Source organism: Lissotriton vulgaris, chromosome 7 (genome assembly GCF_964263255.1).
Source record: "Lissotriton vulgaris chromosome 7, aLisVul1.2, whole genome shotgun sequence".
In the NCBI taxonomy this organism is placed as follows: domain Eukaryota; kingdom Metazoa; phylum Chordata; class Amphibia; order Caudata; family Salamandridae; genus Lissotriton; species Lissotriton vulgaris.
The window spans coordinates 491,080,951-491,106,463 of record NC_141695.1 but is presented as its reverse complement, the minus strand read 5'-3'; the positions used below and the strand labels follow the sequence as shown (position 1 = coordinate 491,106,463).

Below are 25,513 nucleotides of genomic sequence, written 5' to 3'. Positions count from 1 at the left end.
GCTTCCTTAGCAATGAAATCAAAGTTATAATTTTCCTCACTACTGAAATTGACTAGGAGACTCCTTCACTCAATATCGCCCCCAGACGTCAGTTTCTTATAAATCTCACTTAGCTCAATTAACTTCCTCATTAACGTGACTGACTCGGAGACTTCCTCACTCAATATGGCCCCCAGACGTCAATTACGTCATCACGTTACTCTGGAATAGGTGCTGGAGAGCTGAGGCGAGTTTCTTCCTCACAAGCTACCGCGTCTTCTCAATTTCGGTTTTTTACACGGTTGCAGGGACCAAACTGTATTCCCACACCGATCACTCTACCTCCACCAGCATTCCCGGCTCACCTCAACTCAATTGTGCAGATGTCAACTTATTGTGCTTCGAGTCTTCCTCCGTTACTTGAAAACACTTCAAAGTTCAATCTTTTTCTCAAAATCCGTTGACAGCGCTTAATCCTTAATCATAAATTATTCTTGTGCGTCCATACCCTTCTTCCGATGTCTAGTGCCGCCTTCCTCTTTAATTTGGTTAATTCTCACGTCGTGGATTCTTCAGTGTGTCGTATCCCCGTCCTCGTCGCCAAATTTGTAAAGATGAACCAGGCATGTGAATTTTAACAAAGCTTTATTGGGAATACAGTTTGGTCCCAGCAGGCTTTTTATAACATTATAGTTAATGAGTGGAGAGCCCATGCTCTGAGATCATGAAATCTTGAGGAAATGTATTATACTTTCAGAGTTATTGTGCAGCCCCATTAAACCACTTGAATCAGGGAGACAAACTGCAGAAGATAGGGGTGTCTGTTTCTGCTGCACCTTCCTATCATGGACGCCAATTAGGGGCTTAGATGCTTCCAGTAGCTTTCCAAGGTGCCCCTGACACTGTCCTTCATACCCTGATCCGAGGAGCCAATAGAAAATAAACGAAGCTCAAAAAGACCTCTTTCCTTTTCTTAGTTTCCCTTGTTCTAACACTAAGCAGCAAGTAAGATGTTGTTGGGAAGTGTGGGGCCAGCGGTGAATGCTGCTGTGTCATTGGGTGTGAACATACGGGTGATATCAGTTCCGGTATTTTGTTGAATTGGCATCCATATTGTCTTTCTCCCTTAAAACTTAGAGACATGTTCATGGTTCATTGAACATGCAACTGGTCCACTTGGGTGGATCACCCAAACTAGTCCATTTGTTTTTCTTTACTTGCGGCTAAGTAAGATAATATACAGAAAGAAAACAATATTGACATGTTTATGTACCTCTTGCCACTGTCCCTACCTTGGGCCCTCATTCTGCAAAAATCTGAAAAATAATTAAGAGAATTAAGGATCAGTTGTTCCTTTTCAGCATTATAAGTACTGGGTAGTGGCATGCATGCGTTGAATATCCAAGGACAATAACACTGCTCTTTACAACTAGAACACTTAAGCACACAGGAGTTGGGTCTTAAGGGTAACAACAGTGGCAAGCTCAGGCATATGTTATTAGACCTATACATGGCTATAGTTTAGAAGCTCTTTAGCTAGCCATTGCCGCACCATTTCACTAGGCACATTATTAAAATATATGCTTTGGGATGTACAAGATTACCCATGTAGATTTCACATACAGTTTACCCTATTGGAGTGTGCTACGCATTGCTAATACTATGTATGCATGGGGTTACAAATGTTGTGGAAAAACACTATGTGAAGGGTGAAAAGTTCAGGGTAGGATGAACATTGATATTTAATCTTCTCTATCCTCTATGTACGTAGATCTACAATTAGATTTTTTTTTACCCATTGATGAAGAAAAATAGATATACATTGAGCAAATTATACAATTTTTCCAATGCCTGTTTGCAACATTGATTATTCCAAATGCATGAGTCAGAAAGTCCATTCTCTTTCTCTATTATTCCCTCTCTTTCTCTCTGTCTCTTTCTCCCTTATGTATCGCCTGTTAATCATTCTCTCTGTCCCACTTTCTGTTCCCCAAAAAGCAACGCAAAAAAGCGCAAAGTGCTGCTTTGCGTTACTATGCACCAGAAGGGCATTACCTGGGTGGTACATGGGCATTTTCATGACACCACCCATGCTTCTTGATGCAAAACACTATCTACTAACTATAGTAGTCAAGGTTCCATGCCAAAAATTAATACCAATTCAAAGGAGGTGTTAAAAAGAAAAGCATTTTTATTTCTTTCTTTTCTGACTTTGCTTTTGTGCTGCACTGCACAGCACACATACTAAGTAAGAAAAGGTTTAAAGTTAGTGTAAGCATTGTATTTTTGATTGGAAGGGTACCCCTCCAGTATAAAAACTACACTAGACTCTCGCAGACAACCTTGCACTATGGTGCAATGGTGTGCGTGGCACACGACTGCCTGATTGTGCTAGGGAGAGGGGATGACAGAGCCCTATTTCTGGAGATATGGCGCATTCATGCTCTGTCCTTGTCACGTAACACAGCAGAGCAACTTTAGGTGGTACGCTAAATTGCCCGCAACACAGCAGAGCAACTTCAGGTGGTACGCTAAGTTGCCCGGCCTCTTTCTAAATGTGGGTCTGATCATATTCAGAGCCACGTGCAGGAGCAGATTTTGTTCCATGCTTTTGCCTTTTTTATATTACACTGTACACAGTGCCACTGAGTCAGTTTTACGAGGCTTCTGCATCAAATCCTTACGCCTGCTTGAAGCAGGCGTAAGGAGTGACGCACCACGTTATGTATGGGTGGCCTCTGTGCATTGCAGGAGTTGCGTCGCACTTGCGACGCTACTCCAGCAATGCGCCACCCATACACCACAAGATGCGTCACGCATCTGCCCTTCCTTGCACCATGGTGCGCTGCATTGTAAATGCGGCGCATCTGTGGTGCCGCAAGGAGGGAATTGCGTGACGCATCAGTTCTGGCGCATCCCTGCTGATTTGCAGAGATGCGCCAGAACTCATAAATCTGCCCCAAAGTGTTAAACAGATACTGCTATTAATAATTTTACATTGAATTTTATGTACTAATCATGAATTACATTGAGAAACCACTAAGTGGTGTTATCTCTTAATGCAAGACTTTTTCGTCCGTTGCAATACAGTTTATGTACTCGTGTAATAATAGGAAATCCTAAAAGTAAAATACTACGAACAAATAGGACAATAGGCATGCAGAAATCACAAATAAGTTAGTCAGTGGAAAAGTTCACACAAAGGGAACATTAAGTTGAAATTAGTGTCATTTTGTACTTCGGTTTCATTTATATTCTTCTAGCTTTCAGTCGAAATTCAGACTTTAAGATTTGGTCGGATGATGTTACATTTTCCTGTTGGAAGTCTAATTGTGGGAAACGTTTCTCAAACGCGGATTCAGAAAATAATTAAACTTAATTGAGAAATCCGAATTTACATAATTGGCTAAATCATTTTCTAGATAATAATTAATTTTCTGATCAGTGCTTAAACTACGTGGGATGTGCTGATGAAATGAAAGGAATAAAAGAACTATGTTAACATTCCATTGCAAAGCAAAATAAAAATGCGTTCTTCAGCAGGGGTTTGTTTTTTCTGTTGAATACGTGTTGAAAATAGAAAACAGCTCTCTTGGTGGGATGGCACATAATCTAGTGGTCCTCTCGTGCACCAATACTTTTATTTTGGTTAGATTTCAGTCAATATTGTTACAGAAATGGATTTAACATCATGTACAAGATTTTAAAATGTGCAACATGTTTCTAGACTAAGCCAATCTTAGACCACAGAGCAAAGAAGAGGAGAACCCGGAAGTCTTTCTAGCATGGCTTGTTCCTATTGAGGCTATTTGGAATATAATTTTGTTCTTTTGATTTGAATACATATTTTAGAAGGCTGCGCGTCGCCACGAACTTTGGTATTTTCTCTCCTCCAGACTCCAGCGCCTCATTAAGGTCCAGTTAAACTAGAGACTGAAAGCTAATCGTATTAACAATTATTTATCAGGCACACGATGTAAAGATTCTGTACCTACAGAATTGGTCCTTATTACTGCTTGAGTTCAACAACCTCAACAGTAGTGGTGGCTCCCTCCCTGTTCCAGTTTCATTACCAAACGTGGACCAAACTCTTGCCCCTAAATTGTCCCCATTTGAACCGACAGATTACATCAGCTTAACCTCCAGAAAGAGCTAAAAGATGAACCCACGAGGCCAACTGTATGCACTGTTTACTTGTTTTTGTATACTATTTATTGAAGATAAAATGAATAAAGTTTTATGTGATTTAGCCTACCTTATATCATTTGATCATAGGTGAATTAGCCCGTCAGCTGGAAGAAAGAGAAAGTATAGTGTCTCAGCTCTCCAGGAGCAAGCAAGCATTTACCCAGCAGATTGAAGAACTAAAAAGACAACTGGAAGAAGAAATCAAGGTATGAATCAGACATAAATGACTATTTTGATACAGATAATGGTCCAACGTCCTATATTGTCCTTTTAACAGAAAAGTTCCATAAACTCCACTTCATGCAACACCATTAAAATATAGTATGCATTCTTTAAAACTTATTTCTAAAAAATCATGTTCACTTTTCATGCCTAACATTCTGCATTGCGGTGACAAAAATGTAGAACTTTAACGAAAGAGGCCCTCCATTGTGCAAAAATCAAATGCACTTTAAGGAACAGGTATCTCACATGCGGACCGGAAAGAAATATTGACCAAATATACGTACTGCTGCAACTGTACCAATTGTCACTAGAGAGGATTTACTATTGTGGGGCTAATTTTGTGGTAGATCTCATTATTGCTGGCTGAGCACCCCCTAAACTAATTCCAGGTTGCCTCTATGCTCACATTTGCTGTAAACTAGTTGAAAAAAGGGCCTATCTTAGAAATATTAATATTTCACATTGATTCCTTTCTGTATTAGGCTAAGAATTCCATTGCACATGGTCTGCAATCATCCCGCCATGATTGCGACTTACTGCGTGAACAGTATGAAGAGGAGCAAGAGGCCAAATCTGAGCTTCAACGCGCATTGTCCAAAGCCAATGGAGAGGTTGCTCAGTGGAGGACCAAGTATGAGACAGACGCCATCCAGCGCACCGAGGAGCTAGAAGAAGCTAAGTACGGATTTTAAAAATATTTTTGTATTAAAAATAAAATTAACTGCATGTTAATTTCTGGTAAAAATAAGTACACCACAGTTAATACTGTTACTATATGCCCTACATAAATTCTGATCTTTAAAATCGTGATGCAATTACATAAATTATCATCTTACATTGCATTGCCAGTCAGGTATAATTCCTATAAATCCATGTTCAGACATATGCTTATTTATAGGTAGTATAGAAGGTGAATAAAACACAATTTTTAAGTTGAGTCTACCAGACAGCACAAACTGTCTGGTTGGAAAAAACCTGTGGGCGGCTTACCAAATCTTACAGTAGGCTTAAACCCGCCTATTGCTTACTATTGGTTGGCAATACTGCCACTTTCATTTGTGTGCTTCTTATTCAATATCCTGCCTTGTCCATCTTGTGTATGTGCATCTACTGGAGTGTAGCCTCTTTACTTGTGTTCTTCCACCGTTTCCCTCTGGGGAACTTCCTTTTTCTGTTTGCTTACGCCCTCCACAACTGCATGTGTTTAGCAGCTATCTCATTTGTGTGCTTCTCATACCTTTTTGTGTTGCTCTCTCTCATCTGAGTAGTTCTCCCTCAAACTCATCAAACTCCACCTGCTGCCTGTGGGTGGGGTTTTCTACAAATCAATCCCTGGCATTCCCCATTATTAGGAACAGTTGTGGTCCCAGAGGCTGGTCCTCCATAACGGCGGAGGAGCGTCGCCCCACTGCTCAGCTCCAGCAACCAGGGGCAGCGCACATTTAGAGTTCCCTAAAGTTTGGCTGATAAACAGTTTTGATGCGTAGAGGGTAGGCCGGGGAGGGTCCGGGCCATGCTCTATTCTCCAGGGAGAAGGGGTTGTGGGTACTGTAAGTGCGCATATAAGTTTTGCTGGCTTTCCTAGGGCGGCCAAACCAACATGCGCACTTAGATTTCTCCAACCAGCTGTGTTGTACAGCTGGGTGGAGAAAAGGCACAGGATCGCTGTGCATAAGTGAGTGTCAGACCAGCTTACCCAGGCCAAACCTGGCACTGCTCTCATGTTGATTAATAGCATAAGTGCTGCGTCTGGATTGGGTGGGGAGTCAGAGAGCCTGTGCTGTGTGCCTGCGGGGCCAGAGTAGCACCGAGGTAGCCGGCAGCGGGACAGGGAGCGGTATGTAAGTGTGTGTTTTTGTATTATTATTTTCCTGTGTGCTCCCCACCACTTTCTTTTGGAAGCAGCCTCCACAGTGGGCTCTTTTATCAGGGTGTTTTATTTGTAGACAAAGCTAATCAATGACTCGCAGTCAAACATTGGCCTGATGGACAGACAATTTACAGAGTTTCTGCTTGATCAAACTACCTTATTCTGCAGTAGATTGCTGAAACCACCATTTTATTTCTTGAGAACAAATAGAATAGGATCCATAAATTACAGATTTCTTGAATTTTCATGTGTTTTTTTGGGTCATCAGTCAAGGTTTGAAAGCCCAAAAAATTCAGTTTCAAAATTCTATTCTACATGGCCGTTGATTAAATTGGTAGGTTTTTATTATTATTTCTAAAAATGTGCATAACTCTTAAGGATTTCTCACTCACAATGTTACAAAGTAAATAAATACTGAAGATATATGTCAATGTCTGCAATCATAAATATATTGAGAGCAAATAGGAAGACTAAACATTTAGTTGTGCAGACAAAACAAAATATAAGTAATTCCGAATGCTTGCTTTTAGCATTGTGCAGATGATAAAAATTTACTTTGTTTCATGCCCTTCGCATTTTGAACAAATGCATTTGAAAATCAAATGCATTTTTAATAAATAGTAATTCTGCATGTGCATTATTATATGCTACAGTCTTCAACAGTAGCGGTCGGTGGTGGGAGTAGCTGCCGGCGGTGACGTGCGGAGGGGGAGGGGCAGGGCGGGGGGTAGTAATCTATCGATTACCGAGGATTACAGATAAGTGAACATATAAATAAATAAAACAAATTTCGTTGCGTGCACTGCATCGCATTTGGGAATGCTTGGCACGCAAAATAAAGCGTTTTATTTATTTATATGTTTACTTACCTGTAATACTCCGTAATCCATAGATTACTACTCCGCACCCTGCCCCTCCCCTTCCCCACATCACCGCCCGGTAGCCACTCCCACCAGCGCCCGCTACCAGTCTTCAAGCGGTCTAATCCCAAGTCTTAGGATGCGTTTGAATTGGGATATATCAGAGACCTTCTGTTGTCTAGGTCTAGTCGAACTTTTCTGATGATAAAGCACAGGGAGATCAACCCAGACTGTCAGAATTTACTTTAAATTTCATTTATTCAATGAGAAGGTCTTTTTCAAGAGATATTTGAATTACAGTTTACAGGTAATCTATTCATAAAATTTTGCAACACACATTTGCTTCCGGGCATCAAACCACATGAAATGGAAGTGTTGCTGTATTTTTATGCAAAGGTAAACCCGTCCTCCACCCTCATTTGATGTGTGCTTATATTCCAGGAAGAAACTTGCTCAGCGACTCCAGGAAGCTGAGGAACAAATCGAAGCTGTGAATTCTAAATGCTCCTCATTAGAGAAGACAAAGCAGAGACTTCAAGGAGAGGTTGAAGATTTGATGATTGACGTTGAGAGATCAAACGCCTTTTCAGCGGCTCTTGACAAAAAGCAGAGAAACTTCGACAAGGTACACAGATACATCATTGGGCGATTCTGGGACAGTCGGCTCTATGTGGGTTCTCTGGCATTTGACTACCAACAAGGGGAAGGGTGGAAGGCAAGGTCTAATACCTACACAAATATTTGCATTGTGCATTAATACCATAAATACACGATCACAAGTTGCAGGGTACTTGCAGGGGACATAATCTGCACTCATATGTTCTGGTACCATGAGGTCAATACCTCGCCAGTACCATGCAGTTATGATTTAGACCACTTGGAATGGAGATTAACTGTGTGGGCATGGAATACCATGCCTGAATTCTGCATTCTAATCTCGGTTCTGGGGAATTTAATGCCCCCATTTACAATTTGCTCTGAGTAGGTGCTATTCTACGTGGCTGAGTAGAGGAAGGCGGTCGTGAGGCTATGAGATTGAATGGGTAAAAGTGCCCCAATGGGTAGAGCGTTATATTATATGGTCCCTCCTTGCCGTAAAGAGATGGCCAGGTGGGGACACAGACAGAGATCTGGCTGTGATTGCAGCTGAACCCTCAATCAATTTACTGGCCAGCAGTTTAAGTGGGATGAAAAAACTGGGGGGGGTCTCTTAAAGGGGCGTGGTCAGTGTAATTAAGGGCGTGGCTGAGAAGCACGTAAGCTACAAATCTGTGCTTAGTATAGTGTGCTGCCTGACTAGTATTTTGCTGCTTCTGTCATTGCATCCAGATATATAATTCAACACGTAACAATACACCTACAACAAGCCAGGACTATTGGCTTTGTCAATGGATGTTAGTTGCATAAGATAAATAAGCAACAATTATGGCTTCGTTGTATATAGTATTGAAAATGCTTTCGTTCCAAAATGATGAGACTGTGCAAGAACTATAACAAGTCTCTTTGAAGTTACATCAGAGTCAGTGAAGGGTGGTATTGCTGCAGAGTTAAGATTTCTTTTTCACCCTGAGAGTGAGGGTAAAAATGGAGAGCCCGGTAGAGACCCATCTCAGCACCTGTTTTTTTATAACTGCCAGTACTGAGCACTTGCAGGACCCGACCCACTTAAAGCACTGCTTGCCAGACTTGCAGATGCAGGAACACCATTCCAGTCGTGATTGGACAGCAATTCTGTTCGGCCTTAGCATTCAACAGAGCTGCTTAATGGCCTTTAATTAGGTAAACAGAGCGGAAGTTGTTTAATCTGTGAAGTCGGATACACTCTCAGAGCACGGATGTACTTGCAAGTATGTTAAAATCGGCCCTCCTGGGATTGCAATAGGAGAAGGTAGGATTCACAAATAGAACATCTGCAAGGCTTGTAGAACAAGGGTAAGTTTCTCAGATGCTCAGATGCAGCTGATTGTTGCTTTCTTAACTCAACCTATACGTACCTTGAGGATATATGTATATTATGGGGACATTTTTGCACTAAATAAACCTTCAGCACAAAGAAACTGGAGTCTGCTTCAAAGTTGGAAAATCGATATGTATATGTATATATATATATATATATATATATATATATATATATATATATATATATATATATATATATGCTTAGTTTTCCGTTTAAAGAATGATGACACCTTGTCGCTTGGCTAATTACTTTATTTATCAGCTGAACAAAGTTAGACGAATTTCACCTACCCAGCAGGCTTGTTCACTAACAACTTTGCAAAAGTTATTTCGCCATATTAACTGTGAAGTTTCCGTGACATGTGATGGACTACAATCATAAACAGAGAGGAAATACTCGTAGTTCATTTGGTTCGCAGTACATCGGCTGGTTGTCTTTTAAAGCTTAAGAGGCTAAACATTCAAAGTCTAGTATTTACATACAACAATACTGTATATTGTGTTAAAACAATTGTTTTAAGCGCCGACTTCCTTTAAACGGAAAACTAAGCATATTTTCAGACCGGGCTTCACAGGTCTACATTACGCCGACGCACCTTTTGGTGAGGAGGTGGAGGGCTACAGAAGCTTAAAGTGAAATATATATATATATCTATATATATATATCTATATATATATATATCTATATATATATATCTATATATATAGATATATAGATATATATATATTTTACCAAGGTACATATATGTGGAGTGATAAATAGTAAACATTTGCTTACCTTTACCTTCACAATATGTGTGTCCTCAATATTCTTGACACAATATTTTGTCCCACGATATTTCTGTTTCTTATATTCTATCTAAACACCATGGAAACATCTCTGGTATTATTGAGTGATGCAGCAGAATTGCTAAGAACTATCTGCAATACCAAACATCTCACATCTTCTGGTTTCCAAATGGAGGACTACAACTCCTTTGCCATTGGTGTAGGGCGGCCTGACTGCAACAGGTTAGAGTGTGGCATGGAGGGGGCGCTGCTGCTACCCATAGCCGTGCTTTACAGCAACGTACGCTGATTTAGCAAAGTGTAGTGCAGAGATTGGGCATGAGCAAATCTAACAAAAACCCATGGTTATCAAAATTATTATTTCAATCAAATTCAGTAAAAATGTCAGATACAGACCTTCCAATATGGATTCTTCTTTATTCCCGCAAAGGTTCTGGCGGAATGGAAGCAAAAGTACGAAGAAACCCAGGCAGACCTTGAGGCCTCGGTGAAGGAATCTCGATCCCTCAGCACAGAGCTTTTCAAAATGAAAAACGCCTATGAGGAATCCCTGGACCAGCTGGAGACAATGAAGCGAGAAAACAAAAACCTGCAAAGTAAGATTGTTGCGCAGCATTCGGTTATTCAAATTCATTGCTGTTATCCTGAAAGCTGTGGTGCTTACACAGGAAGGGATGTGCTGTGGTCGATGGAAGAGTTGAGGGCAAAAGAAATATTTTTCTTCCTTAAAGAAATTCATTGCCACAGAGTGCCTTACAACAAGGCATTCATTTCTATTTTTGTTGATAAAAAGAGAAACAATACAAAAATCCATTTTTGGTTTTGTAGGTGGGAAAACAATGTATCAGAATGTCTTTTGGCCCAAATATGCACGGTGTGCGGCCTATTTATATGCAGTATATAAAGTCATTTAATTTATAGATTTAGCACTTTAAAATGAAAGTGGTTGAGATCAACTTGTTTCAACAAACATTATTTTCCTGTGAAGCTATTATTACAATTGTTTTGTCCATGGATCTATTTTATGAGCTGACACAACTGAGTGGCTTTGGATGTTTTTGTTGAAAGCTCCTCCCCATATCTAGCAGAAATACCAATCATAAGGAGTTTTTGACAAGCATACTGTAATAAAAAAGTACAGTCCTCGCTGAAATGGAGGTCTGTCTCTCTTAATATGGGGCAAGATTGAGGGTGCCTTGGAAATATATAAAGGAATAGAGGACATAAAGTACCAAGAAGGATCTTACACTGCTTCTCAAGTTGTGATATTTTTAGCAGGCACTAGATCCAAATCCAAAGCGAATTACTGATGAGTTTTGAAGCCCAACTATCCGGGGATAGGGTCAGGGCTGGACTGTGACGTTTTATCATAGACACTGGAATGCTCATGAGTTCAACCGCATGCTAATGCAGTCTGACACCCTCATCTATATCCCCACAGGTTGTTGTAGTAGCAATCTACAGAAAAACTTTCATTTACATTGTACAGAAAGCTCTTCGCTTCTGAAAAACAAACACATATTGACATTATGTATTTTTCTCAACCTTTGATTCATATCTTCTTTTATTAAAAACACCTAAATTAATTGTTCCTTCTTTACCCCTTGTCCCATTCAGCATACCTGTGTGTCTGCCATTTTCTATCCCCAATCGAACTCATATTCATAACATTTGCCCAACAATATTTCTCCCTCCCCCTTGCCTGTAAACCTGTAAGTCCACTTCTAAAGCAAGCAACCTCATCTAGTTTGATGACGCCTAATGACCACTCGGTCAATTCTATCGACCTACCGCAATGCAAGCCTACATCGTGCCTTATCGCTTGGTCACCCATCACTTCAGACGGCGCACGCTGCTCTAGAAACTTCAACACGAATTCGGATACTGACCCATTGGATTTTGATATTATGGAGTGCTTTGTCTTGCACTATTGCTTTATTAACCCACTCAGCACCTCATTTGAGTTCTAAAACAATGTATCACCAATGTGCTATGTAAGCCTTTATTGATAACCTTGACCAATACTTATTGTAGAGGTGTATAAGATTTATAGAATGTTAAGAACACAATCGAGGACACACACAGCCTTCCCCTTTCCCTCCTCCTGTCGTTCAGTACCATTATGTCTTCAGAATGCTGCTCAGATCTGGGGTCTCCCTGGCCTGGCTGAACTACTAAAAGAAGTTTAGCCAAGGCAGGGAGGACTAGGGGCTGATTTCCACCTATTTCAAAGCTATTGCTGTGAATGTTTATCAGCTAACAGCTGTTGCCCTGTGTGTGGCTGTTAACTCTAGAACTTTAACAGCAAGAGCTGGCAACCACCCGAGCTCCAAGAGGGGTTTATTTTTCTAATTAGAACATTCTGCCCTCATTGAGTGTAATATTCTATTAGCTTTATAGCATGCCTTTGGCTCGGGCCTTTAATGCTGTATCAGGGCTTTAATAGCCTGTTTAACCCTTCTACGGTAGGCTATAAAGCTATAATGAATACGAATACAAGACACAGACTGACTAATAGTGGAAATTAATTCAGGAAATGCAATTCATCTTTCCTTTAGAAATATTACAATAATTTGTCAGAGGTCAGATCAGACTAACATGCTTGTACTTTCAAACCTTTTACCTGGTTCTAATGTTTGCGACTTGGGACTCCATTCGCCCTTTTCTTGCCTTTAGGACCGCTACCTATATAAAGCATTATTAAACATGGGTTTTACTTGGGCAAATGCCACCCCTCCAGACACCCAAGAATGCAGCCACTATGACTTAATTTCCTTACCAATCACGTTTATAATCTCCCAAGAGCCACTGAAAAGAGACAAACTGTTCTGTTGTTTCCACTGCAGGTCACTCACAGACCTTGTTCAACACATTCCGTTGTGAGCTCTGAACACAGTATTGTTTTGCCTGTTGTTTCCTTGGTCTTCTACACACTTCCCACATGGCTCTTAAAATCCTACATCTGCACCTTATTTTTGCACTTAAAAAGCATAAAATATTTTGTATCTATGCTGCTTAGATTTTGAATCCGTCTCTTTGTTGGTGGCATGGTGTCATGGCATTCTTAACTACTTATATCAGTCTTTTAAATCTGACTATATGTCTATATCCCTATATAATTTCGTGTTCAGTTGAGTTTCTGACTTTTCCGGTCATTAGGTCAATCCCTCTTCCCTTGAGCACCTTATTATAGTTTCTTTCTACATACGATTGCAGGTGAACATAGCACTCCTTATTGTTATCCATAGTTATCCCACACTATTCAAATTCTCCTTTTCTAGTAGTGTAGCGTTAAGGGAAAAATAATCTAAAGTCCAAGGGGTTTCTTTTGCTATGCACAGTCTTACAATCTGCCCATTTAGACCCAACAGCTAAAAACAAATGCGAAGACCAATCATTACTGAAAAACACAAACACACCTCTCAAATCGGAGGTGCTTTTGAGGCTGACTATTACCTCAGTGTTAAATAATGGAGAATAATGTCGAAAAAGGTTTTTGTATCTGTTTGCCGTGTGTTTACCCCTTACACCAGTGGCTTCCATACTTTTTAAAGCTGCACCCAACTAGTGAAAAAAGTGAATAAATCATCGCCCTCCCTCAACATTTTTGACAATTATCTATTAAATTGGCGATGTTTAAAAATGTCTAGATTTATGTAAACTAGCAGTTAAGTTATTTTTTAAATGCCATCAAACACATGATTACTAAGCATACTATTCTGGTCATGCAGGCCTTACTAACATGTAAAGGTATCCTCTGAGTGATTGATAGAATGGAGGTAGGGGTTTTCAAGAGTAATTTGAAGTATCTCCCCTTTTGAAAATTCTCCCAGCCAGGATGTAAATGACAAAAGATGTTAGTGATTTCCCATTATAGAGCGGCTTATTGGTGCTCATTTTTTTCCACTGAAAACAAAGAACTGTTATCAGCATAATGCTTCTTTTGGCCAGAGCCTAGAGACCCCCTGAGAATACATGAATCCCCCTTGGGAGGTGGGGGCGGGGCTGCCCCAAGTCTGAAGACCCCTGCCTTACACACTACTTTCTACAAGCAATTATCAGCAGTGACAATCTGGCGGTAATAGAATGAGGAAAAACCAGAGCAGTTGCAATTTTGCTCAGTTGGTAATTGGAGAATTTCCTAAAACGGGTGCATATGGTGTGCATATGGTCCGAATGGCCTTGATTTTGTGAACGATATTGCACAGTTGTCACGAGATCTCAGGAAGGCCCCTACCACAATGTCTGCCTCCTTCCCACTACTGTAAAATTCTGTTGCATTTACAGAAAGGCAGAACGAGTTTGTGGGTTTTATTTGGAGAGGGCAGAGCTTGCTGAAATGTACCTGCTGTTTTGATTGCAATGGTTTTGGTGCATGTTGTATTCAAGTCGTGACATAAAATATCGGATTATCTTGCATTGTTTGGTAAATGCAGCTTAGAACTTTCAACTATGGTCTGTGGCTGGTGCTCTCGCTATAACGGCGTGACTTGCATTTTAACAGGTGAAATAGGAGATTTAACAGAACAAGTTGTGGAAAGTACCAAAACCATTCATGAGCTGGAGAAATCCAAAAAGCAGGTGGAGCAAGAAAGGAGTGAGATGCAAAGTGCCTTGGAAGAAGCTGAGGTAAGATACGTTTATTGCTGTACACTTCGACCGTTGCTGGCTGACTAGATTCACTAAATGGAATCTGGCTGACATGAGCAGTTTCCACTTTGCGAGTTCCTTTCCATTGACACATTGCATTTTCGTTGGGAAAAGGGGAGTGCCCCTTTCACGCCCCCATCTCCCCGAATGAGTCACAAAGTGAACATTGTGATTTAGGAAGACATTTCTGATTCCCAGTGTTCCTTTCACACATTGTGACCTGTGGTTTTGCAGCAGTCATATTGAGAATTGCATGCTTTGCGACCACAGAAAGCATTTAATCCATTAAGGCCCTTAGTTGTTTCATCTATTAATTAATTACAGAATTCGGTGTTTTTAGTGGTTTAGTGGATGATGATACCTACATTGAAACTTGAAACTTGAATGAGGAAAATCTGCTACTTATTTCATATATTTTGATTAAGATAACCAGTGGCGGCTGGTGACATTTGAAAGTGGTGTGGGGCGTAAAATGATAATCATACAGCACCGTAGCGAGCGAGCGTAGTGAGCGAGCCGGAACCCCCTAAGGAGGGTTCGGGGGGATTTCCCCCGAGAACATTTTGAGAAAATGGTGTATTTTCAAGCAAATTTGAGAAAGCAGGAAGTGCATAATGTGTAGCTCAGCTGCAAGGGCTTAGGGGCACTGACCACTAAGAAGTACTAACTCTATTACTGAAACCCCCAGACCACACTCCTAATGGACAGGTTCCTGGCATTTCATTTTTGTTATTTACATTTTACATGCACTCAATTGACTTTTTAAATCAACTTTTCTAGACTGACAATGTGTTATAAGTGGGGTATATATTGCCAGAAATTGCTGGCGCTCTACTCGAGGCACATTAATATTCAGCTTCTGCGCACATCAGTATTCAACAGCGGCACAACACAAATTATAAAATATGTTCAATGATAGGAGTTGAGAATAGGCAGGCCTGCAAATGAAGCCACTGCCGTGCTCCGACTGTAACACAGGCGCCCTAGAGGAGTTATTATACTTTGATGGGGTGTGGTGGAAGGAGTTCTGGCCTCCAGTGCTCGGAATACCTTGCCTCAAATGTTTTGGACCCCGAGACAATATCATGCCAAATGTGCAAACCCAGCCCCATCCTCTCCACATCATGCACACAGTGTTTATCTCAAAATCCATATCTAGCTAGAATGAGCGGTGTATAACATACCATATTTATGTATTTACAATGAATCAGTCTGTGGCTGCTATTTAACAAAACTGATTTTATGACCGAAAATGTTGCTATTGTACATCCGTGATGCTAATGCCCAGATCATTTTGCCAATCTAGTCTTGCTTTCGTTAGGCCAGGCCTACGTGCCTCTTGTGTACATGCATATATTCTAGCTACTATATGTATGGGTGTGGGAGATTGTAGGAGAGAGGAGAGAGCCCGTAAATCCAAAGGTTCCTGTAAATTGTCTCCCAGAAAGTTATGCATAGCGCGTCTAGTTCTATATAATGGAACTGTGTGTTTGGCGCTCAGGAGATTTTTCCAGGAGTAACTTGTGACATTCAAGGAATTAACCATATGATAACGATGCACAGGTTTATGAAAAAGCACCTGTGGTAGAGATAAGGGAGCCACCACTGCTCGCTCCAGCCATAAGTGAGGAATATCTCTCATTCCATGTATCCAGTTATGCGCAAAACTATATTGTGCCGACTTAATGTAGATTTCAGTATCAGGGGCATTTAGTCCACCTTCACTCATAGGGCATTGTAAGAGTCTCCCAACGTATCTGAGGTCTGAGGATGTCTCCCCACCCAGGCCAGCAGAATCCTGTGTGCCCTCAGAGTAAATGAAGAAGTAACAGTGGGATATTCATAAAAATTTAAAAGCAGGCGAGTATCACCCATTTTCATAATAGCCACCAGACCAGCAAGGGACAGCAGCAATTTTATCCATCGATCTATTGCTTCTGTTAGTTTTTGTATCGCCTTGCCATAGCGCTCAAGAAGCACATCTTCCGGATGCATGTGCACCAGAATTCCCAAGTATTGTACTGACTCCATAGTCCATTGCAACGGATAGTCTTTTTTGCACTGGGACCGTTACTGGCATGAGTGGAAGGATTATGGATTTGCCGCAATTTATACACAGCCCGAGTGCCCTGCCCCCCAAAGTCTTCTGTGGCCTGGTGTTACAAGCCTTAAAGTTCACGCACCATGAAGTGGGCACGGACAGAGTGACAGAGTGCAGCCTGGCTTCCGGCTGTGGAGGATGCAGGACTGAGCTGATGTGGGGTTGGGTATAATGGTATGGCGGTTAATGCGACGTAATTGGCGCTGCTGCCATTGGCTCGTCTAATAATGGGATCCATTTCGCACTTCGCATTACCACCAGGCAGGCGCAGAGATGAGACGAGGCCAGGCCAGGGGCAGAGGAGGGCCGGCAGTCAGATGACACTGACGTCAGTGGGGGGATGTAGTAGGCTAGGAGGCCTGGCACTGATGAGGGATTGGCTTGGCAGATGGGGCTCAGGCCTGGCAGTGGCACTGACAAGGTCGAGGAACGACAGAGGAGGCCTGCTGCGCTGGCCTAGTGACACAATGAGGAAGCTAGCTTCAGCCTGGCACTGGTTAGGGATGGCAGAGGTCAGAGGAGGCCTGCTGGCGGCGGGCGCACACCGGGGAAAAGGGTAGAATGGTTTTATGCAATGGGGGTGCGTGTTAAATGCTTGAAATGGTTCAACCCAAAGACTGCCCTAAAGAAATCAATATTTGGAAATAGGGGTAGAAGAAGGGGACACGGAGGAAAGTAGGGGATTAGAAAAAAAAGCAGAGGGTTAGAAGAAAAAAACATGGTTATGTCATGATTGCTGCTGGTATAGCGCTTACTCTGCCTAAGGTCGTTTCTAAGCGCACTTATGATGCACAGTTGCCCCTTGCAACGTGAGAAGGAAGATAAAAAGGAACACACGATAGGTGGTGTGCATCAGGAGAGATACCAACACGCAGACTGCTGTTGTGAAAGCTGCGTGCACAGCGAGAAGGGAGAGGGTAGGTTGGGGTAATGAGAAGGAAGTGGAGAAGAAGAGGAGGTGAGATGGGGCTGTGGCTGAGGAAGGTGAAGGGAGAGAGTGAAGAAGTACTGATTTGCGCTGTCATCTCTCCATGCAAAACGGATAATTTTAATATACAACCTCCTGGTGGGTACATTTTAATGCATCTTTCTGCATTTTAAAAATAAGTTGGCCCATGCTATTGAAATGCAGCAGAACACAGGCAAAACTAACATTTGATATGTTGTAACTCAAACCCTTTTTACACATGCACGTTGCACGCAATATAGGCTGCAACAGTGAGCCTTAATATATTTGGAGAAAATAATGCAGAAAATCACGTAAAATTTGCTTGTTCCTACCGAGGCCCTGAAACAAAGAATGGTGGTGACTTCATTAATTCAGAAAATGACGTAGGCTCTTATGAGTTCTGCAGCAACTGGGCGGTATTAATTTCAACAGCTAAATACCACAATCCTGGTTGAAATGATGTATAAATGATTGCTATTACTGTTTCGTGTACCAAACACTATGTAATTCAAATTTTTTTCCACCCGTTTTCACTTAGACAGTTTTACCTGCTTTACCTAATAAAATGTACCCACCCAGTTGAAATTGCGGAGTGTTGATTACACAACTTGGATGAGATCCTAATATTTATGTCAACTTCTCTTTGCACACAAATTAGTATGTACCTTTCTGTTTTGAAAGATGACCGCCGTTCCATTCAATCCACCTACTATAGGTGTGTCTGATTCATTTTGGCCTAATACAAAGTCCCACTGTTAACGCAGAATTACTGCAGTCAGCTCAGAGACTCAGCATAATGGCTGGCTCGTGTAGGCGTGTGCCTGCAGCAGTACACCACACAGTAAGTAGCACACTCACACTTCGGAAACCAGTCTGCTCTGCGTATCTTTTTTTCCACTTTCGCCACTGCCCTCCCTGTGCCAACCAGGAGAAGCCAACAAATAGTTAACTGCTTTTAAACCGCGTGCCACGGATTAAACATTAAACCCCTAGTTCGCATCTTACACACAGAGCCTTTACAAGCAGTCGTTTGATAGAAATATTTCCTGAAAGGGAGGAGAGGAACGTTATGTTTGAGTAAGTTTAAGTACATAATGCTTGCACAGACATTTTACCAGAGATGTAAATTTAGAGGTGTTTTAGCGACAACGCAAGTGGTCACAATAAATAAAAAATACGTTTCTACTAATCTCTCCAGTTCAGAAAAAACACGCTCTGTGAGTGCAACACATTTTCATTACAGGAATTTATGTTTTTACAAGTGTTGGCTTCAACATGGTATAATAATATGCTACAATCTAAAGCATATTAGAGGAATGAGCAAAAAAAAAAGTAATACGAAACTGAAGGCAAAATAAGCAGGTTGAGACGTTTCCAATGGAACTAGTGGTCTACTGTAGGACATTACTACCACTTAATGGTTGCTTGCTCACTGTCACTTCAAAGCGCTACATTTGAAAGAAGGACTCTGCTTTCCCATCACAGCTCAACTCCTACCTGTACGACTGTCCGATCTACTGTAATGCAAGGGACGTAAGCATCAGGCCTTTGCCCACATGAGGCGGACACTTATTATTCAGCTTCGCACAGACAGACCCATGCCCGCGCGTCTCCTGCCCTCTACACTAGACCCACTCGTCTTCTGCCCCAGGGATCTTGTGCTACATTTGAAAGAAGGACTCTGCTTTCCCATCACAGCTCAACTCCTACCTGTACGACTGTCCGATCTACTGTAATGCAAGGGACGTAAGCATCAGGCCTTTGCCCACATGAGGCGGACACTTATTATTCAGCTTCGCACAGACAGACCCATGCCCGCGCGTCTCCTGCCCTCTACACTAGACCCACTCGTCTTCTGCCCCAGGGATCTTGTGCTACATTTGAAAGAAGGACTCTGCTTTCCCATCACAGCTCAACTCCTACCTGTACGACTGTCCGATCTACTGTAATGCAAGGGACGTAAGCATCAGGCCTTTGCCCACATGAGGCGGACACTTATTATTCAGCTTCGCACAGACAGACCCATGCCCGCGCGTCTCCTGCCCTCTACACTAGACCCACTCGTCTTCTGCCCCAGGGATCTTGTGCAGTGTCTGTGTGTCTCCTGCCCTCCAGAACACTAGGCTTGCTTAATGCTACCTTTCCTTTCAGTCACTGTAAAAACTTTAACTTAACTTACTAGTTCTCGGAGTGTACTCGATCGATGACGTCTTCCCACCGACGCAGATTACAACAAGCACCAGGCGGTCCATCCGTAGAAGGCACAAACTGCAAGTCGGTCACGACGACGCACGAGTCACATGGTCCACTCTCCTTACCTTCGTGCTGATGATCTACTTTCACTATCACTACTTCACGCCACGCGGGTGACATCACTGCAGTTTAGGGAAATGGCCAATCACAAACGACATGGCTGATTATAGCCATATGTGATTGGCCATACTGTGCGGCCCTCAGCCAACACCCACGCGCGGTCCCATCCTGCTGCAGCAGCCAATCCTGGTGCAGCGTTATCAGCACCACTGTGCCAGGATTGGCCTACGAGCAGGAGACTATCTGCCCCAAATGAGCCCGGGGGCCCGGGTCCTGCTATGTGTGTGTGTGCTAGAGAGAGGGGAGGGGGAGGGAAGGGCTACACTGTGCGCATGCGCTAGGAAGTCAAAATATTGAAGACTCCGGGTTTTAGCTTGTGCAGTCACTGCCTGCTGCTTGTCTGTGCGCTGCCTGCCTGCCGGTCACTCTTTCTGCTGCAGCCCCGCCCCCCACGGCCCACTACCTTTTGGATGCCCGATTCAGTTGGGCTGGTCCCGGAACGGTCGCACGCAGTGCTCGGGTGCCTGAGTCAGTGCGCATTTATTTTAAAATAAGTTAATGATTGATTGGCAGTGCGGGTGCGGTCGTCCATGGCATGGGATAGTGGGGCAACGCCCCAACGCCCCCAATGGACGCACCGCCACTGAAGATAACAATTTTCATGAGATATTAAGCTCTCTTGCAGTAGCTGGATGGGTGATTTGGGTGTCCCGTTACCTGTGGGCCAATTTACACCCATGTGAGTCTGAAGCACGCTGTAATATATTACATTTGCACCAAGACTTGTGTCTACTCTTGAGCCCAGTCAGCACTAGTAAATGGATGTTGGGTCAGTCATCGGTTAATTGTTGCTACTTGTGCGCAGATTTGCAATTACAACCGTAGTGACAATTACAATTGGATAAAAGCTGGCGCTCACTGTCCGCACAAGTACATGAGGAATGCAATTTGTGCTCAACTGCTAACTTATGTTGTTTCTTGAAGCTTGCCAAATGACATTTTTACGTCTAACTTATCCATCTAAATGAGCCAGTTAGTGTTATCACTTAGCTTTTAGATGGTATATCACCTGGCATCGTACCTCTCCTCCAACAAGATTTTTTTAGGATATTTCTTCGTTGAGTATCTGAAAGCAATTGTCTAGTTTAAGTACCTGGAAAAAATGTGAATCCTACCAACTTACCAATTACTGACATCTAAGTACGTCATTGTGTCCAAGTACTAATCTATTCAGTTTTTGCGGAAAATAGTTCGCATTTTAAGGCTTAATTTCATGAAATTCTCTACCAGGAGAACTGGTATCACTTTTCTCGCTTGGTCGCTTGGTCGTCTTGATGCATCTAAAAACAATGCATGTTTCATTAACACTTTATGTCTTCACCTCTTTATTTCAATAACAGGCAACTCTTGAGCACGAAGAGGCAAAAATCCTTCGTATTCAACTTGAATTGACTCAGGTGAGAGGTGATATTGACAGGAAAATTGCTGAGAAAGACGAGGAAATTGATCAGCTGAAGAGAAACCACCAGAGGGTGACGGAGACAATGCAGACCGCCCTAGAATCTGAGATCCGCAGTAGGAATGAAGCAGTGAGGCTCAAAAAGAAGATGGAGGGGGACCTGAACGAAATGGAGATCCAGTTAAGTCATTCCAACCGGCAGGCGGCTGAAGCTCAGAAACACCTCAGGATCGTTCAGTCACAACTTAAGGTCTTCTAGGTTTTTAATTAATACATTCTAATTGCTGAATCAAGACATTTTCACAGTATCTAATATGCATTCTTTATTTTTGCATAAAGGATGCACAGCTACATCTGGATGATGCTCTCCGAGGCCAGGAAGATTTGAAGGAGCAGTTGGCGATGGTTGAACGCCGAAACAACTTGCTTCTGGCTGAAATTGAGGAGCTGAGGGCTTCCCTAGAGCAAACTGAAAGGGCTCGGAAAATTGCTGAGCAGGAACTTTTGGATGTCACGGAACGTGTACAGCTACTCCACACTCAGGTAAGTTGAAAAATTGATGGATTAGACTGCTTGGGTACTACCAAAGAGAAGAAATGTGTTAAAAACATAATTGAATACATTTTCTTTGCAGAATACCAGCCTTATAAACACAAAGAAGAAGCTTGAAACTGATATTTCACAGCTGCAAGGGGAGGTTGAGGACTCCACACGGGATGCGAAAAATGCAGAAGAGAAAGCTAAGAAGGCGATAACAGATGTAAGAATTTACATTGCTTTACTGCTTTTGCAAAATGATATTTACAAGATTGCATTCATGATTTTAAAGATTATTGGCCAAAACCAAACAACATGGCCGCTTACTTAAAAGGCTGATCAATGCTGTAAATGCATATTCATGATTATTGATTGTCATTTTACGACCATACATACACTTTGACATCACAAAGAAACATTTTATGATTTCAGATTTCTACTTCAGTGAAATGTCGTGTTGATTGCATGCACATTACCTTCGGCACTATCGCATTGTATGTGATGGCACTACATTTAGGATTGTAGCTCACAGAAGTAAACAATGGGCAGTTCTAACAACCCTGATACAGTGCATGAGAAATCAGTTTCATATGAGAATAATAAAAAAACATTTAATCTAAAAGACTGAAATCAATTTTTATGAATCTCTAACAGATTATTGTGTTTTGGCAAATGATACTTTATGATGTACATACTGTTTCATGTGTTTTTCATTTTCACAGATCTTTTCTCTTAATGTATGATGTCAAATATATCTTCGATTGGTTTTACAATTAACGCTTCTTTCCCAACCAGGCTGCCATGATGGCTGAAGAACTAAAGAAGGAACAAGATACCAGCGCTCACCTAGAGAGGATGAAGAAGAATATGGATCAGACTGTGAAGGACCTGCAGCTTCGGCTGGACGAGGCCGAACAACTGGCCCTGAAAGGAGGAAAGAAGCAGCTCCAGAAAATGGAGGCTAGGGTGAGAGCCTGGTCCAGCTCAGCCCCAACTAAGTAGTGTGGCCAATCTTCTTCCATTTGTGAACCAGCAAAATGATTCTCCTTTTCTCCTAACAGATTCGCGAACTAGAGGGGGAAGTTGATGCAGAGCAGAAGCGAGGTGCAGAAGCCATAAAGGGTGTGCGCAAATATGAAAGACGCGTCAAGGAGCTGTCCTTCCAGGTTGGTTTCGGAGGGATATTATGTCATGCCTGGCTTCTTTTTCAAGATCCTCAACAATCTGTAACTCACCTAAATTGTATTTAATAGGCTGAAGAAGACAGAAAGAACATTCTAAGACTGACCGACCTGGTGGACAAACTTCAGCTCAAAGTCAAATCTTACAAGAGGCAGGCTGAAGAGGCGGTAAGTGCAGTACAGCCAATAAATGTGTGTAAACTTTGAAAAGTTTTCAGAGATGGGTGGTCTTGGTATGAGATTGGATAATAAGAGTGGTATTTGCAGCTGAGGACCAGATGTCACAATGTAACTGTTTTTAATTGAGCATATGTGGACACTCTGGAAGCCATATTGAGAAAGTCAGAAATGTACAGTAATTGGACTTCAGCGCTTGTCACATGATTTTCTCTGGAATTATGGAACCAAAAAAAGCATTGGAAATTCATATCCATTAGCAGCAGCAAGCATCTAGTGTGTATTCTGCCCCATCAAAGGTAGAAAAGGATGTAAAAATGCCGTTTTCAAATGTTATTCCTCATATAAAGCGATATATGCAATAATAGCATGATTACCGATAATGATAATCAACCCATGCCATATTCTCTAAGTGACTCACCCATTTTAGCATTCCACACCACGCTCTAGTTTCCCAAATCTTGTTTTTTTTGTGACTCAAAAGAGTACTTGAGTTCTGCACTTATTAAAGGGCTGATCTTTCTATGAGGTGCACAAACCCTTAAGTTTTATTGCATGGGAAAATTTGAACTTTCATACAAGGCACTTATTGAATGGTTTCAAATTTGTGTTTCTCCAATAGGAGGAGCATTCTAATACTCACCTGTCCAAGTGCAGGAAATACCAACATGAGCTGGAAGAGGCAGAGGAGCGTGCGGATATTGCAGAGTCACAGGTTAATAAACTGAGAGTCAAGACACGTGAAGTTACTACCTCAAAGGTAAGCAAACATTCATTAACCAAGCCAGATAATCATATTTCTGGAAACAATAACTCAGACTTATTCTTTATATAAGAAGACGCAAATTGACATCTATCCATTCATCCATCCATTTATCCATCCATTTATCCATCCATCCATCCATCCATCCATCCATCCATCCATCCATCCATCCATACATACATCCACCCATCCATTCATCCACCGAAATCTGAAGGTACGTGTAGGCAGAAGTATGTTATACAGCCTGTAACCAATGAAAACATTTGTAACTATCACCATTACCTGGGTTATTATTAAGCCTGCATGAAATTTCAATTTTGCCTGTGTAATCTTGTGCAATTTTCAGGTTTTTGCATTTTGATTGGTAGACAACATGGCTGAGATTACACCATTATGCCAAGGCCCATAATTGAGTCTTCGTTTGAGTAAAAATCCAATTGTGGATCATGGGAAGCATACAAACAAACCGAATGCGAGCAGCTGTTATTCGCATTAGGTGTGAATTTATTTTTAGCATAAATTGTGTTTCTGCACCAAAAATAGACACGAGGACGTGTTGTAGCTAAAAAAATAGTGCAACATGCCGTAGCCAGCATTTTCAATAATTGTGCACAATTGATTTTTCGGAATTTCATCCAAGCATAGATATTATGCTGTCACGCTAGTCTTCCCACTAACAATGGTGCTACATGGTTGATTTGCTCACTCAAATGTTTATATTAACTTGTTTATTTTCCACATATATAACAGCACACTAATTTTGGTAGTTCTACTTGTATTTGCCGCTCTTTATGCCTTATTGGCTCCAGGAGAGCCCTTATTTGTCTGATCTTCCTTACAGCACCATTTGTAGTGTTTTAGCACAGCCTACCTAGCAGCGTAATTGAGCCTAGTGCTTATTTGGTTCAAAATTGACAAGCATATGTAATAGCACAACAAAAAGCAACACAACACATCCTCACATAGTAGTGCCGAACAAAAGATTTTTACAGCTAATATGTATGTTTTTGGAATATTGAAAATTAAGGTTAATAAGATTTCCTGTAATGTTATGCAAGCAAGGTGATTGTAACAAAAGATAAACATTGTTTTACATATTTTAAATGTGGGCTGTCACACATCACAAACTCTTTGAACTCTTTCTATTTCTTTGTCCAGGTGGTCATATCAAATGAAGAATGAGTTCGTGTCTGCGGAGTAGTGGGAAATTGCACAAAATGTGAAGGTTCCTGAAGCTAATAGTCTTAATAGTAGATGCCTTTTCAGTCCACTGTAATTAGAAAATAAACGTTCCATGGATTCAAAAATTGTGTAATTGTTCCATGATATTGTGCAAAGAGCATTATTTTCTTTGAGTTTAACTTTTCTTTGGAATTTATGAATTTGAATGTAGATGTGGATGGGATGAAACATATATATAAATATATATATATACATACATACATATATCATATTTACATGGCGCAAACCTAGTTGAAAGGCAGCGGAGTGGTGTACAGGGTCAAAGGCAAAA

General features: G+C 41.6%; 1 protein-coding gene across 1 annotated transcript in view; it reads left to right on the top strand.

The window, feature by feature from the left end:
- Nucleotides 1-25,307, top strand: part of LOC147701933 (myosin-3) — an 89,750-nt gene extending 64,443 nt beyond the window's left edge. Inside the window, exons 29-41 of the mRNA XM_086930559.1 lie at nucleotides 4,255-4,373; nucleotides 4,875-5,071; nucleotides 7,564-7,747; nucleotides 10,301-10,466; nucleotides 14,375-14,499; nucleotides 21,284-21,592; nucleotides 21,682-21,885; nucleotides 21,977-22,102; nucleotides 22,675-22,845; nucleotides 22,941-23,045; nucleotides 23,133-23,228; nucleotides 23,860-23,997; nucleotides 25,159-25,307. Of these exons, the coding sequence (XP_086786685.1) occupies nucleotides 4,255-4,373; nucleotides 4,875-5,071; nucleotides 7,564-7,747; nucleotides 10,301-10,466; nucleotides 14,375-14,499; nucleotides 21,284-21,592; nucleotides 21,682-21,885; nucleotides 21,977-22,102; nucleotides 22,675-22,845; nucleotides 22,941-23,045; nucleotides 23,133-23,228; nucleotides 23,860-23,997; nucleotides 25,159-25,182 (1,964 nt within the window). The 3' untranslated portion in view covers nucleotides 25,183-25,307. The remainder of the gene's footprint in view (nucleotides 1-4,254; nucleotides 4,374-4,874; nucleotides 5,072-7,563; nucleotides 7,748-10,300; nucleotides 10,467-14,374; nucleotides 14,500-21,283; nucleotides 21,593-21,681; nucleotides 21,886-21,976; nucleotides 22,103-22,674; nucleotides 22,846-22,940; nucleotides 23,046-23,132; nucleotides 23,229-23,859; nucleotides 23,998-25,158) is intronic.
- Nucleotides 25,308-25,513: the final 206 nt, after the last annotated feature.